The sequence below is a fragment of the Mus pahari genome, chromosome 14 (assembly GCF_900095145.1).
Source record: "Mus pahari chromosome 14, PAHARI_EIJ_v1.1, whole genome shotgun sequence".
Lineage (NCBI taxonomy): Eukaryota > Metazoa > Chordata > Mammalia > Rodentia > Muridae > Mus > Mus pahari.
The window spans coordinates 21,404,494-21,418,944 of record NC_034603.1 but is presented as its reverse complement, the minus strand read 5'-3'; the positions used below and the strand labels follow the sequence as shown (position 1 = coordinate 21,418,944).

The 14,451-nt window shown below is 38.6% G+C and overlaps 1 protein-coding gene and 1 pseudogene across 6 annotated transcripts in view; one reads left to right on the top strand and one right to left on the bottom strand.

The window, feature by feature from the left end:
• Aff4 (AF4/FMR2 family member 4) overlaps window positions 1–14,451 on the bottom strand; it is a 74,530-nt gene that overhangs the window by 54,078 nt on the left and 6,001 nt on the right. For 4 of the 6 annotated variants that reach the window (XM_021213026.2, XM_021213027.2, XM_029546533.1 and 1 more), the window contains exon 2: window positions 305–431. In XM_021213026.2, coding sequence (XP_021068685.1) covers window positions 305–427 — 123 coding nt within the window. In that variant the 5' untranslated portion in view covers window positions 428–431. Of the gene's footprint in view, window positions 1–304; window positions 432–913; window positions 1,006–14,451 lie in introns of all 6 variants that reach the window. The other 2 variants (XM_029546530.1, XM_029546531.1) reach the window with 1 other exon arrangement.
• Window positions 7,457–14,451, top strand: part of LOC110331239 — an 8,902-nt pseudogene continuing 1,907 nt past the window's right edge.

Genomic DNA, 14,451 nt, shown 5'->3' with positions numbered 1-14,451 from the left:
AAACCCTGTCTCAAAAAGCCAAAAAAAAAAAAAAAAAAAAAAAAAAAAGCGTGTACTGCTCTTCCAGAAGACCTGAGTTTGGTTCCCAGCACCCATGTAGGATGGCTCAAAGCTGCTTGTAACTCCAGATTCAGGGCACCTGATATCGCCTTCTGTCTTCTGCAGAGACCTAAGAACATGCCTGAAGACACACACTCACACCAAAAAAACAAAAAAAAACAACAAAAAAAAACCCACATAAAAACCCTAGAAGCACAAATGTCATATAAGTAGGGTAAAAAATATTCAAAGAAAGATAACTTACAACTTTGTATGGCTCAGCAAAGAGAGGAGAACTGGGTGGGAAGGCGTCTTCACCCTGCTGAATTTCCTGATTCCGCCTTTCCCTTTCTTTCATGCGCAGCACATTCCGGTCTTCACGGTTCATGTTGCTATGAGAAGAAGCACAATTTTTACATCACAAAAATAAAAATTGAACATTCTGTACTGTCAATTTAACACTCCAAATGGAGATTCAATTTCTGTCAACTTCTAGGTAGTTAACAGGCGTTAGTGCTGAAACAGGATTCTGGCACTAGGTTATTATCATCTTCCACAGTCACCCAGAAAGAAAACATTAGCTACAATATGAGAAACCTGCTTTTCAAAACCTCATTTTTTTTTTTTCCCAGTGCTAGGAACTGAACTGAGGCAAGCATCTTTAACTCCTCTACCCAAATCATGAAATTTTTCAAATACTCTGCTATCTGAAAGTGAGCCAAAAATCTGCACATTCAGAGGGAAAGGATTTTCTTAAACCCACCTGTCCTTCCTCTTCACAGTGCTAACTGGCCATACCTTTGGTGGCACATAACCCACTCCCATCTACCACCCACACCACTATGTCCAGCTTTTTTCTCTACTTTGCATCTACCTTATCTTGATTTCTTTTTGTCCCAAACACAGCTTCTCTGGTGTCCATCCTTATGGCAGTTTGACCTCAGCTTTGCTCTTGGTCTAGATTCCCTAGAAAACGACATTTCTACTCTAAATATATTAATATTTCAATTAATGCCTTAATAAATGGCAAACCAAGGCTTTCAGTAATAGAATCTAAAATTAGCATGTGTTAGTAAGAGTAACTAAAAATGTATTAAAAGGAAAACTTATTTGTGGTCAAAGGAAAAAATGGGACTGTCATTTCTGTAATCACGGTAGTACTATATTGTCACTAGAATAAACCGAGAGGAATGGCTTATTTATTTATGAACAGCAGAGACTCTTGTTTGTCTTAATCGACAATAATGAAAGAAATTACAAACTGCTAAGTAAGTGACACCAGGACCTCTGCTGCTACTGTTCCTGAAGTTGAATTAGGGATTAAACCTCTATCTTGATTTTGTTTTAAAAGAGAAAAAAAAGAGAGGCACAAAGAAACAGACCAACCAAAGGAGGAAATCAGTATATAACTGTGGAACCTATTTTAAACCAAATAAGAAAACAGAAGTCAAGTCTGGCAAACATTTTCAATCCCAAAACTTGGGGGACAGAGGCAGGTGGATCTCTGAGTTGAAGGCCAGCCTGGTCTACTGAATACCCAAGGCTACACAGAGAAGCCCTTTCTCAAAAAACAAAAACAAACAAAAAAAAACAACCCCCCACCCACACCACTAACAAAACAACAAAGAAGAGGTGGGGAAAGAGAGAGGATGAGAGGGGAAAAGGAAACACATGACAATCAGACCAGGAAAACACTTCTCACTTATTTACCATGATCAGTAAAACCAGTATATTCTTGGGGCTGAAGAGAAGGCTCTGTGATGGTTCAGTTCCCAGAATCCACACGGTGTTTCACAAATGTCCTTAACTTCATTCAGCTCGGGGAATCTGACACCCTCTTTTGGCCTCATCAGACACCAAACATGCAGAATGTACATACATACACACATTTCTCAACAATAATGCAGAGAGGAGAGAGGAGAGAGGAGAGAGGAGAGAGGAGAGAGGAGAAGCCTACTTCTTTGAGATGTGGATCTTCTGGTGGTCTGGGATCCTGAACTTGGTTTTACTCAGAGCTTCAATCACAGATTCCTCATTCTGCAGCTTGGTGCATGCAGAAGGACCTGGCCACTGTGCTCTGGGGCTTCCCAAAGGCACCACACATAATGGTCTGGAGCCTGTCAGCCCAGCACAGGATAACATCTTTTGGATGGTATAAAAAGGTTGGAGTCTCACTCGAATATGAAAGTCTTCTTTGCAATAACGTTTTATCATGTATTTGTTGGCACAAATATGGGCAACCTCCAGGGCTTCAGAAGAGAATTGCTCTAATCATCTGATACCCCATAGCCACAAAGCAGAAATTCATCAACTTTTGCCTTCTTCTGTCCCAGGTCAAAGATGCAGATCTTAGCATCAGGAGCCCCTCATCAGAAGGGAAACCTTGGGAATGGCTTGTTCTTACAATACCAGTTAACACTGGGCAGGGCAGCTGTCCATGATGACAATAGGATCTTCAGTGGCTCATTGGAGGAAAAGAGACAAGTTGTTTCTTTTCTTTTCTTTTTTTTTAATTTTTAATTTTTATTTTTTTAAAGATTTATTTATTTATTATATGTAAGTACACTGTAGCTGTCTTCAGACACAATAGAAGAGGGCATCTGATCCCATAACAGATGGTTGTGAGCCACCATGTGGTTGCTGGAATTTGAACTCAGGACCTTCAGAAGAGCAGTCAGTGCTCTTAACCGCTGAGCCATCTCTCCAGCCCTGTTGTTTCTTCTTAAATACAAGATTTTTTACATTCGTGTGATGTGCACTCCTACTGGTTAAGTTCCAGAGATTAACCTTAGAAGTATCAAGTTTGGAAATAAGTGCTTTTACCCACTGAGCCACTTCCCTGGCCCTCAGTTTGTTTCTTATATCTGTGGATAATATTCTAGTGTTGCTAATATATAACCTACCGAAGTACACAAAAATACTGTTATAGAGGATAAATACAGTTGTCACAGGATAAAAACTAAAGAAAATATCCTTTAGCATATTTTGACAAACTGATGTTACTGCATTAACAATCAACTTTCAATTAGGACTCTTGAATTAAGGCACTGCCCCAGTACAAAGTTATTTAGAATCTAAAGGGCAGATTAGGGCTAGAGAAATGGCTCAGCAGTTAAAAGCACTGACTGCTGTTCTGGGGTCCTGAGTTCAATTCCCAAAAACTGTATGGTGGCTTAAACCACCCGTGGTGAGATCTGATGCCCTCTTCTGGTGCGTCTGAGGACAGTGTACTTATTTATAATAATGAATAAATCTTTGGGCCTGAGAGGGTGGGGCCAATCAGAGTGAGCTGGGTTGACTGTTCCCAACAACCACATGAAGGCTCACAACCAACTGTACAGCTATAGTGTACTCATATACACAAATAAATAAATCTTTAAAAAAATAAAATAAAGGGAGATTAACTACTGATTTCCTAAATTCAAATCCTGAAAAATGAGGCTGGGGTGGAAATCACCAGAAGTGCATGGTCATCATGCTTATTATTAAGCTTGGAGTTTCATCCTCATCATCAGAAACACAGGTCAGAATATTTGAAAAAACAAAATACCTAATGTTAAATATCAAACAGCATTAAACTTTTTTTCACAAGAGCCACGTAGAGTATGCCTTTAATCCCAGCACTTGGGAGGCACAGGCAGGTGGATTTCTATGAGACTGAGGCAAACCTAATCTACAAAGGTAGTTCCAGGACAGCCCTGTCTCAGGAAGGAAGGAAGGAAGGAAGGAAGGAAGGAAGGAAGGAAGGAAGGAAGGGAGGAAGGAAGGAAGGAAGGAAAGAAAGAAAAAGAAAAAAGGAAAAAATGAAAAAAGAAAGGGAAAGAAAAGAAAAAGTTACCTTTATATTTTGTGATTTTTGTTATTTTTTGTTTTTTAAGACAGGGTTTTTCTGTGAAGCCTTGGATGTGCTGGAACTTGCTCAGACCAGGCTGGCCTCAAACTCAGACATTTGCCTGCCTCTGCTTCCCAAGTGTTGGGATTGAAAGTGTGCATCACCACTGCTTGACTTTGTTAGTTTTATGTATGTGAATGTTCTGCCTGCATGGTCATGTCTTAGACCCCCTGTATCTGGATTTACAACTGTGAGCTGCCGCTGGGATGCTGAGAACTGAACCCAGGTCTTTTGGCAAAACAGTCAATGCTCTTAACCACTGACATATCCAGCCTCCCTGTTTTTCTTCTTTTTTCTTTTTTCTTTTTTTTTTTAAATATTTATTTATTTATTTACTAATATGTAAGTACACTGTAGCTGTCTTCAGATACTCCAGAACAGGGCATCAGATTTCGTTACGGATGGTTGTGAGCCACCATGTGGTTGCTGGGATTTGAACTCAGGACCTTTGGAAGAGCAGTTGGCGCTCTTAACCACTGAGCCATCTCACCAGCCCCCCCTGTTTTTCTTCTTAAAGAAAGAGTACTATCATCTTAAAGGAGACTCCTTGGTTGCTGTCATTTATCTTTCTACATCTTCATAACCTTACTGGTAGGTTTGTTTGTTTTTTTTGTTTTTTTGTTTTGGTGTTTTTGAGACAGGGTTTCTCTGTGTAGCCCTGGCTGTCCTGGAACTCACTTTGTAGACCAGGCTGGCCTCGAACTCAGAAATCCTCCTGCCTCTGCCTCCAAAGTGCTGGGATTAAAGGCGTGCGCCACTACTGCCCAGCAAGAGAACACATCTTACAACCTCCCAATTGATATACTGAACTAATATTACATAAGCCAAATAGATCTAATAATCACTAAACAACACTTCAACAAAAGAAGACATATTCTCACATAAACATGGACCATTTTCCAGTACAGAATTGCATGTTAAGACAATAAAGCAAGTCTCAGTAAACCTAAAAGGCATGTAAGGTTATTCTCTAAGCACACTGGAATGAAGGTAAAAGTCAATAGCTGGGCTAGAGAGATGGCTCAGAGGCTAAGAGCACTGACTGCTCTTCTGAAGGTCCTGAGTTCAAATCCCAGATGGCTCACAACCATCTGTAATGAGATCTGACGCCCTCTTTTGGAGTGTCTGAAGACAGCTACAGTGTAGTCTCATATAATAAATAAATAAATAAAAGAAAATTTGAGGATATCACAAATGTGGCAATTAATACATTCCTAAAGAACAAATGAGTTAAAAACAAACTTCAGGCAAAATAAGGTATCCTGTAAACTATAAGAACAAAACAGCAAATTTTGTGAGATACATTAAACATCAACTTCATGAAAGAAAAAAATTGGGGCTGGAAAGAGGGTTCAGTGGCTAAGAGTAATTACTACTCTTGCAGAGGAACAAATTTCAGTCAGTTCCCAGCACCCAGGCCAGGTCTGGCAATCAATCTCCCATAACTCCAGTTCCAGAGGCTATGATGCCCTCTTCTGGCCTCTGTGGGCACTGCATGTGCATAGTACACTTAAGGAGATACACACAGGCATGTACACACATAAAATAAACAAAAAATTGTGCATGATGCAATCCAGCTCAGGACTTAAAAAAAAAATAAAAAAGCAGAAAGAGGGCTGGAGAGATGACTCAGGGGTTAAGAGCACCACTGGCTGTTCTGTCCTAAGTTCAGTTTCTAGCAACCACATGGTGGCTTACAACCATCTATACTGTGATCTGATGCCCTCTTCTATCATGTAGGCATACATGAAAGCAAAGTGTTCTCTCTCTCTCTCTCTCTCTCTATATATATATATATATATATATATAAAATTTTTAATGCTAAGCAATAAAATAAATTAATTAAATAAATTAAAAAAAAAAAAAACAGAAAACAGTTAAGTGTCTTTGTCACTTCTAATGCTATAAAGAGACACCATGACCAAGACAACTTATAAGGGCTGGTGAGATGGCTTAGTGGATAAGAGCACCCAACTGCTCTTCCAAAGGTGCAGAGTTCAAATCCCAGCAACCACATGGTGGCTCACAACCATCCTTAACAAGATCTAATACCCTCTTCTGGAGTGTCTGAAGATAGCTACAGTGTACTTACATATAATAAATAAATAAATAAATATTAAAAAAAAAGAGAACCAACTATTTAAAAAAAAAAGACAACTTATAAAAGAAGGATTTCATTTGGGATTCGTGCTTACATTAGGCAGGAAGCATGACAGCAGAAAGGTAGGCATGGGACTGAGGCAGTGACTAAGAGCTTATCTATCTCTATCCCCAATTAGGAGGAAGAGTACTAATTAGAAAATGCTCAGGAATTTGAAACCTCAAAAACCAACCTAGTGGGCTGGAGAGATGGCTCAGTGGTTAAGAGCACCGACTGCTCTTCTGAAGGTCTTGAGTTCAGATCCCAGCAACCACATGGTGGCTCACGACCATCTGTAACTCCCTCTTCTGAAGAGTCTGAAGACAACTACAGTGTACTTACATATATTAAATAAATAAATCTTTAAAGAAAAAAAAAAAAAACCAACCTAGTGACAAACCTCTTCCAATAAGGCCATACATCCTGATTCTTCCAAACAGTTCCACCAACTAGGAACCAAGCATTCAAATATATGAGCCTATGGAAGCCATTCTCATTCAAACCACCACATTGCTGATGAGATACAGAGGAACTGGTGTTCCTTGTGCACTGCTGTGAAAATACACAAATTGAGCAGCCACTATGGAAAAAATGTTTAGAGATCCCTCAAAACCTTTAGCATAGGGACTGGAAAGATGGCTCAGTCATTAAGAACACTAACTGCAGCCGGGCATGGTGGCGCACGCCTTTAGTCCCTGCACTCGGGAGGCAGAGGCAAGCAGATTTCTGAGCTCAAGGCCAGCCTGGTCTACAAAGTGAGTTCCAGGACAGCTAGGGCTACACAGAGAAACCCTGTCTCGAAAAAAACAAACAAACAAACAAAAAATAAAGAACACTAGCTGCTCTTCCAGAGGACCCACATGGCAGCTAACATGTCTGTAACTCCAGTCCCAGGGAATCCACCGTCCTTTTTTTGCCTCTGCAGGTACTGCACACACATGATACACAGACATACATTTTGGTCAACACATAAAAGTAAATAAGACCTAAAAATCAAAAACAAAGAAAACAAAACTAATATGAATGCAAGAGAGATATAGCTCAGTGGTGAAGAGCACTGGCTGCTCTTGCAGAGGGCCCAGGTTCAGTTCCCAGAACCCACATAATAGATCCACAAGCATTTGTAACTCCAAGTTCAGGGAATCCAATCCCTCTTCTGACCTCCACAGACATGAGGCACATATTGTGGGACATATACATACATGCAAGCAAAATGCTCATATACGTAAAATAAAATAATATTTTTAAATATTTAAAAACCTTTAACAGAATTACCAAATGGTGTAGTAATTTTACTTCTAGGTATATACTCTTACAACAGAAAGTAGACACTGAGATCCTTGTACACCAACATTCACAGAAGCATCATTCACAATAGTCAAAAGATGGAAGCAAGGTAAGTGTTCATCAACAGAAGCAAACTGTGACATATACATATAATAGAGTATCTTCAGCCATGAAAGTGAATGAAACTCTGCTACAACAAAAATGATCCCTAAAAACATTAGGCTATGTGAAATAAAGCAGACTCTGATAGACATATATCATATAATTCCTATTATATGATATATTCAAGATATCCAGAATGGACAAACTCATAAAAACCAGAAGAATAGAGGTAAGGATGATGGGAAAATACCATTTTATAGTATGCCAGAGTGTCTGTTTGGGATGATGGAAAACTTCTAGAAAAGGACAATGCTGAAGGTTGTACAATACTGTGAATATTCCATGAATTCTATAAATAAAATGACTAAAATAGTAAAATTTTATACTATGTGTGTTTCCCCATAATTAATCCAACAGGGGTGAATACATTATGTATAGAAACACATTGAGTAAGCTGGGCGTGGTGGCGCACGCCTTTAATCCCAGCACTCAGGAGGCAGAGGCAGGCGGATTTCTGAGTTCGAGGCCAGCTTGGTCTACAAAGTGAGTTCAGGACAGCCAGGGCTATACAGAGAAACCCTGTCTCGAAAAAACCAAAAAAGAAAGAAAGAAACACATTGAGTGTATGTATGAAACTACCAAAGAATAAATTATTTCTTTTTTTATGTGTTTTTTTTTTTAAAGATTTTATTATTATAAGTAAGTACACTGTAGCTGTATTCAGACACACCAGAAGGTGTCAGATCTCATTATGGGTGGTTGTGAGCCACCATGTGGTTGCTGGGATTTGAACTCAGGACCCTCAGAAGAGCAGTTACCTCCTGAGCCATCTCTCCAGCCCTTTTTATGTGTTTATGTGTATGGCTGTGTAGCCTTAACTGCTCACAGACAAGTAGGATCCTATGAAGCAGATGAGGGTATTTGGTCCCCTGGACTAGAATTAAAGCCTGCTGTGAAGCTGCCATGTGGTTGCTGGGAATTGAACCCAGGTCCTCTGGAAGAGCAAACCATGCTCTTAACCCCTGAGCTATCATCCTAACCACCAAAATAAGCTTTTTTAATTGAAAAGAATCCAAGAAGCATATGGTAAAAAAAAAAAATCTAAATATGCATTCCCAATTAATCAAAAATAATCTATTTTTTATAAATAATGTCATTAGTTTTATATTTTTTTATAAATTTTAAGTTAAATTTTTTAAATAGTTTAAAATTATGTTGGGCCAGGCATAGCAATACAAGCCTTTAATCTCAGCACTTGGAAAGAAAGCTGAGGCAGGTGGATGCCTGTGAGTTCAGCTGGCATGGCAAACATAGTTTCTGGACAGCCGGGGCTATATAGAAAGACCCTGTCTCTAAACAAACAAACAAACAAATAAGTAAAGTATTGCTTTAACATAGCCCTTTCAAGTGAAGCTCAGATCTGCTATGTTTCCACCTCCATTACTATCAATTATCCTATTAAAAAGGGGGGCAATCAACTACCAGATTATTGATGATTTAAACTCCAAATGGCAAAATGAGACTTGAGCTGATATTTCAATTATTTTCAAACAACTGCTACTTGACTTTAACCTTCCCACAACATACTATGTTAAAGCACAAAGCCTCATGGACCCCAAACCCCTCTTGGCCTCATTTGCAGGGTTTCTCCACCCATGAGAACCTGTGAAGAGATCCCTTCCTGCCAGGTAAGGAAACAGAGTGCACACCTGGAGATGCAAGCCAAACTAGCAAAACATCAGGTCCCGAGATACTGTGTTAGACAGAAGGGCTCTGGCCCAAGAGTCAGTGCTAAGAAGCTGTACAGCCTTTAGTCTCTATTGTCTTCTCAGTGCTGGAGAATTAACCTAGTGCTTCAGTAATGCTAAGCAAAAACAAACAAACAAAATCCATCACTGAGCTTACCATTACTCTCTGACCTTCAGATGTAAAATACAGTAAAAATTATTAAAACAAAGATAATGATTCTATAGCATTTTGCTGTTCTGTGTGTTGTACTTGTATGGATACATGCATGTGTGCCTATGGAGGTCAGAGGTGAATGCTGGGTGATTTTCTCAATCACTTTTTACAGTATTTTTTTGAGCCAGGATGTCTCACTTAACAGAGGAGCTATAGATATCTGCCTGTCCTCCTCCTTCCCCAGTCCTGGGAAACTTTCTCACTGAGTTATCTCTTTAGTACGTCATTTCTATTTTCTTAATTAAAACTAACTTTCTTTTTCTTTTCCTTCTTTTTTAAGTTGGAATGTCATGTAACCCAGGCTGTTCTCAAAATGGCTATTGAACTCAGGATAACCACGAACAGGTCCTGATCCTCTTGCTTCCACTTCTCAACTGCTGGGAAAACAGATTTGTAGCAGCACACCCAGCTCTTAGTCAAATGTCTATGTGTCAGTGTCACCTCAACTTTCTATTAGCCTGTCTCTTAAACCATTCCCAACAAGGTCCAAGGCTTCCTCAAAGTTGCACAGTCTTTCTCCTTCCTATTTCAAAAGGTATCCCATTTAGTCCTGTGATTTCCCGATCCTAACTTATTCCACAAGTGACTTTCTCTTATGAGACAAAGATCAAGAAACAGAATATTAAAAATAAAAGACAGGGGTCAGGTGTGTGGTGCACAGTTTTAATCTCAGCGTTCAGGAGGCAAAGGCAGGTGGATCTCTAAATTCAATGCTAGCCTGGTCTACAGAGCCAGTTCCATGACAGTTAGGGCTACATGGAGAAGCCCTGCCTTGAAAAAACAACAAAATTTGAAACAATACCTTATCTCCTATCAGTTCTCAAAGTGTCACCATCTGAGCCTATTCTCTTCGTTCCTCCTGGTTATGAAAAACAACATAGAAATAGTTCTTCTTATCAAAAACTATCTCCTGCAACTTGCTATCTTCTAGATCTTCAATAGTTCCTGCCATCTCTGAACAACTTCACCTTCTTTCCCTCTACTGAATCCTTTTGATACTATCCATCAGCATTTAATTATGTTTTTCTTCTTTATGGTGGTACATATCTTTAATCTGAGCACTGGAGAGGCAGAAGCAGGCAGATCTCAATGAGTTCAATGCCAACCCGGTTTATACAGAGAACTCCAGACTACATTGAGAGATCTTGTCTCAAAAGGACAAAAGTCAAAAGTTGTCTTATTTGAGACTTTTATGTAGTTACTTGGGAGGTAGAAACATGAAAATAAAGTCCTTAGCCAGTTAGGGTTAATATATAGTGAGGCCTTGTCTCAAAACAAGAAAATTATTCTGCTGTAAAATTCTCATTATTCAACTTTACCTATTTTACCTATTGTATAAACCCTTTAAACTGTATGAGTCTTGGGCTGGTGAGATGGCTCAGCGGGTAAGAGCACTGACTGCTCTTCCAAAGGTCCTGAGTTCAATTCCCAGCAACCACATGGTGGCTCACAACCATCTGTAATGGGATCCGATACTCTCTTCTGGTGTGTCTGAAGAAATCTACAGTGTACTCACATACATTAAATCTTTTAAAAAAAAAAAAAAAAAAAAAGAAAGAAAGAAAGAAATGAAATGAAAGTTCCTTTCATCTTTGAGATGAAAGCTAGCATCTTTGGTTGTAGCTATCCTGATTAAAGGCAGGAGAAAAGGAGGGGGCTTTGTGAGTTGTAGGCAAAGATCCTGTGCAACAAATATGAAGAACAAGGAGGAAAGACATACCCAGGGAATGGATGTGGACCAAGTGTAGTTAGAAAATAGGTTTGAGGAGCAGAGATGCAAAACAAAAGACATATGAATGAGAACATTCAAGGTCTGAACTGACCAGTAAGTTTGCCTCTCAAATCTTACAGCAAAGGATACTATCTCAGTGAAAATGAAATATCCCAGAGTCTAAGTGCTGACTTCAATGATTAAAGATAGTATATATATTCAAATAGCCATAAATTCATCATTATAGCTTATATAACTAAACCTCAAAGCCAAGTTTAAAATAAGAGTGTAACAAATGACTTTTGCAAAAACTAGAGCAACATTTCAGTATGAAAATATGTAGCATTAGGACTTATTTTATATTTTTTAAATGTTACATACTATATATAATATTATATTTATATATATTAATATTTATGTATCATATGTACACATACACATGTGCGTGCACACACACACATACACACACACACACACACACACACACACACACGGAGAGTAATCTATCACTGAGCTATATCCGCAGCCCTGGGTTCCATAATTCTTAACTTGATTTCAATAATACTAATATTGAACATGCATAAACATTACATTAAACAAGTTTAGTAACTATAAGCCTTAGGCAGGCAGGCCTGGTGATACATAACTCCAGCACTCGGGAGGCAGAGGCAAGTGGATCTCTGAGTTTGAGGCCAGCCTAGTCTACAATGTGAGTTCCAGGACAGTCTGGACTATTACACAGAGAAACCCTATCTCAACAATAATAACAACTGTAAGCCTTTATATACTAGTTCATGGAAATCTAATCTGACAATACCATATCAGCTTCTAAGGTTTCTTACTGTGGTGTTGTGACAGCCTTGCTAGTCTAGGCTGAACTCAAGTTCCCCATCCAACCTCCCATTGTACTGGAATCCTAAGTTTCACCTTCACATCCAGCTTTAGTGGTAATTCTTAGTCTGTTTTTGTTCTTTTGAGACAGTTTCACATAGCTCAAGCTAGCCTTGAACTGCTAATCTCTTGAGTTCATCCTCTGGGATAATAGACTTGCACCACATACCAGGCTAGCTGGCAGTTCTTAAACACTAATTTATAAAGAGGCTGTGACTTGGGGCACTCCACTTTTTCCCTTATAGAGTAAGAACCAGACTGTTTCTAATATACTGCTAGTTTGTTAACAAATACTCTATGAAAACAAATTATTTCAAAGTTTATTAACTACAAAAATGACCAATACCACATACTTCAAAAACAAGTCACTAACTGCTATGCAAGGGTTTCTTTGGACTTGTTTTACCTGCAATAAGTAACATATTCCATGTCATAATCCAATCTTATCCAACACTCTTCCCAGGAGAAGCCACTACAAAATCATTAGTTCAATGTACTAAGACATCACAAACACAATAAATAACAAAATCTAAACATGGTATTAAAAAAAAAAAAAGCTGTGAGGGAGTATGAGGCTATAGTCTTTCTTCAGAAGTTTCATAAAACTCATTCATGCTCCATAAGTCTTAGATAATATGCTAATAAATACACATAAAAATAAACTTTTGTTTTTCAAGACAAGGTTTCTCTGCGTAGCCCTGCCTGTCCTAGAACTCACTATGTAAACCAGGTTGGCCTCAACTTAGAGATCTTCCTGCGTGGCATTCCCCAGAGCAAAGAAAAGAGGAGAATTTGGAGGTGAAGGTGTAAAGAGATGGAAAAGCTATATATACATAATGATCTGACCACTTCTAGCCTTATCTCAACTTCTGTATTTCTGGATTGCACCCAGTTCACAGAGCTGTACTAAAGCAGACATGTGTACTATGACCTTACCCTAAGAATACAGCAGACAGCTAAGACAATGCTCAGCCTCTACCCGTTTTATATGGTATATGGTATAGTAATACCTATTATGCTACATGATTATAAATTTTATATATATATATATATATATTATTCAATATAAATTATATTTAATATTACATATTATGTAAGATACCTACTACATTATATGATGCATAGTATGTGTGCAAATAGTGCATGTGTATATATGTGTGTGTATATCCTATAAACAAAACCCCCAACAGCCACCACAGTAAACTAGAGACCTTGTAATTTACATCAGAACCATTCCCATATATCCATTATAACCTATTTGATCTGCTAAGGCAAGAATCACCAAACCTTATTAAAGCCAGATAATACATTAGGTTTGGCAGTTCATAGAGTCAGTTACTCAACTCTGTCCTCAAAGCAGCAAAACTCAGCCACAGACAATACACAAACAACTGGGTTGACTAGTTTCCAATACACTCTTATTTATGGACACTGAAATTTGAGCTCCCTATAATATTCTCTTCCCAAATAACATTCTTTTGACTCTGCTACTATTTAAAAATACAAAACAAAATGAAAATATAAAAGCCACTCTTCCTTCAAAGGCTGCTCAAAAACAGGCAGCAGGTTATATTGGGTCTACTGGCCATAGTCCGCTGACCCTTGTCAGCTAACTACTGAAGCACAGAACTGTACTCACCTAACCTTTCCAAATATCCCTCCAGTGTTAATTTTAATGTAAGACAGAACAAAAACAAACAAACAAAAAAAAAAAAAAAGGAAAACCTTTCAGTTGTTAAAACATAAAATCTTTACTTAATTAACCAAAGAAGTCACTCTATTTGCAAGAAAAGTCAATACAGTTGCTGCTTAGATCACATGGCCTTCTTACCATGTATCCAGTAACATCAAGATCAGTGTAAGCTTAAGAATAATACCTAACCCCTTCCCTGAAAGAGATATTTCAGAAATGTGGAGTTAGCTCAGTGGAAGAGGACCTACCTACCATACATAAATCCCAAGTGCAGCTTCAATACTGTAAAACCAAACCCAATCCAACCTAACAAGCTTGTCCCCCTCTACTACTTATCAGCGAAACAATTACACTTAGCATTTGAGCTCACAGTTTTCAGACTTATAGATAAGAGGATATCAGGGACTGGGGAAATGGTTACCTATTCTTCCAGAGGACCAGAGTTTGGTCCTTAGCACCTATGTTGGGTAGCTCAAATTGTCTCTAACTCCAGTTCCAGGGCACAGACACAACAAACAAATCATTAAAAAATAATAATAAAAATAAACTCTTAAGAGGATAATAACATCAGTATCTAATAAGAGAACAGTAACCTTTAAATGTGTTAAGTTAAATTTGCTTAATAGTCTACAAAAGAATGAAATTGTTGGCCGGGCGTGGTGGCGCACGCCTTTAATCCCAGCACTTGGGAGGCAAATGCAGGTGAATTTCTGAGTTCGAGGCTAGCCTGGTCT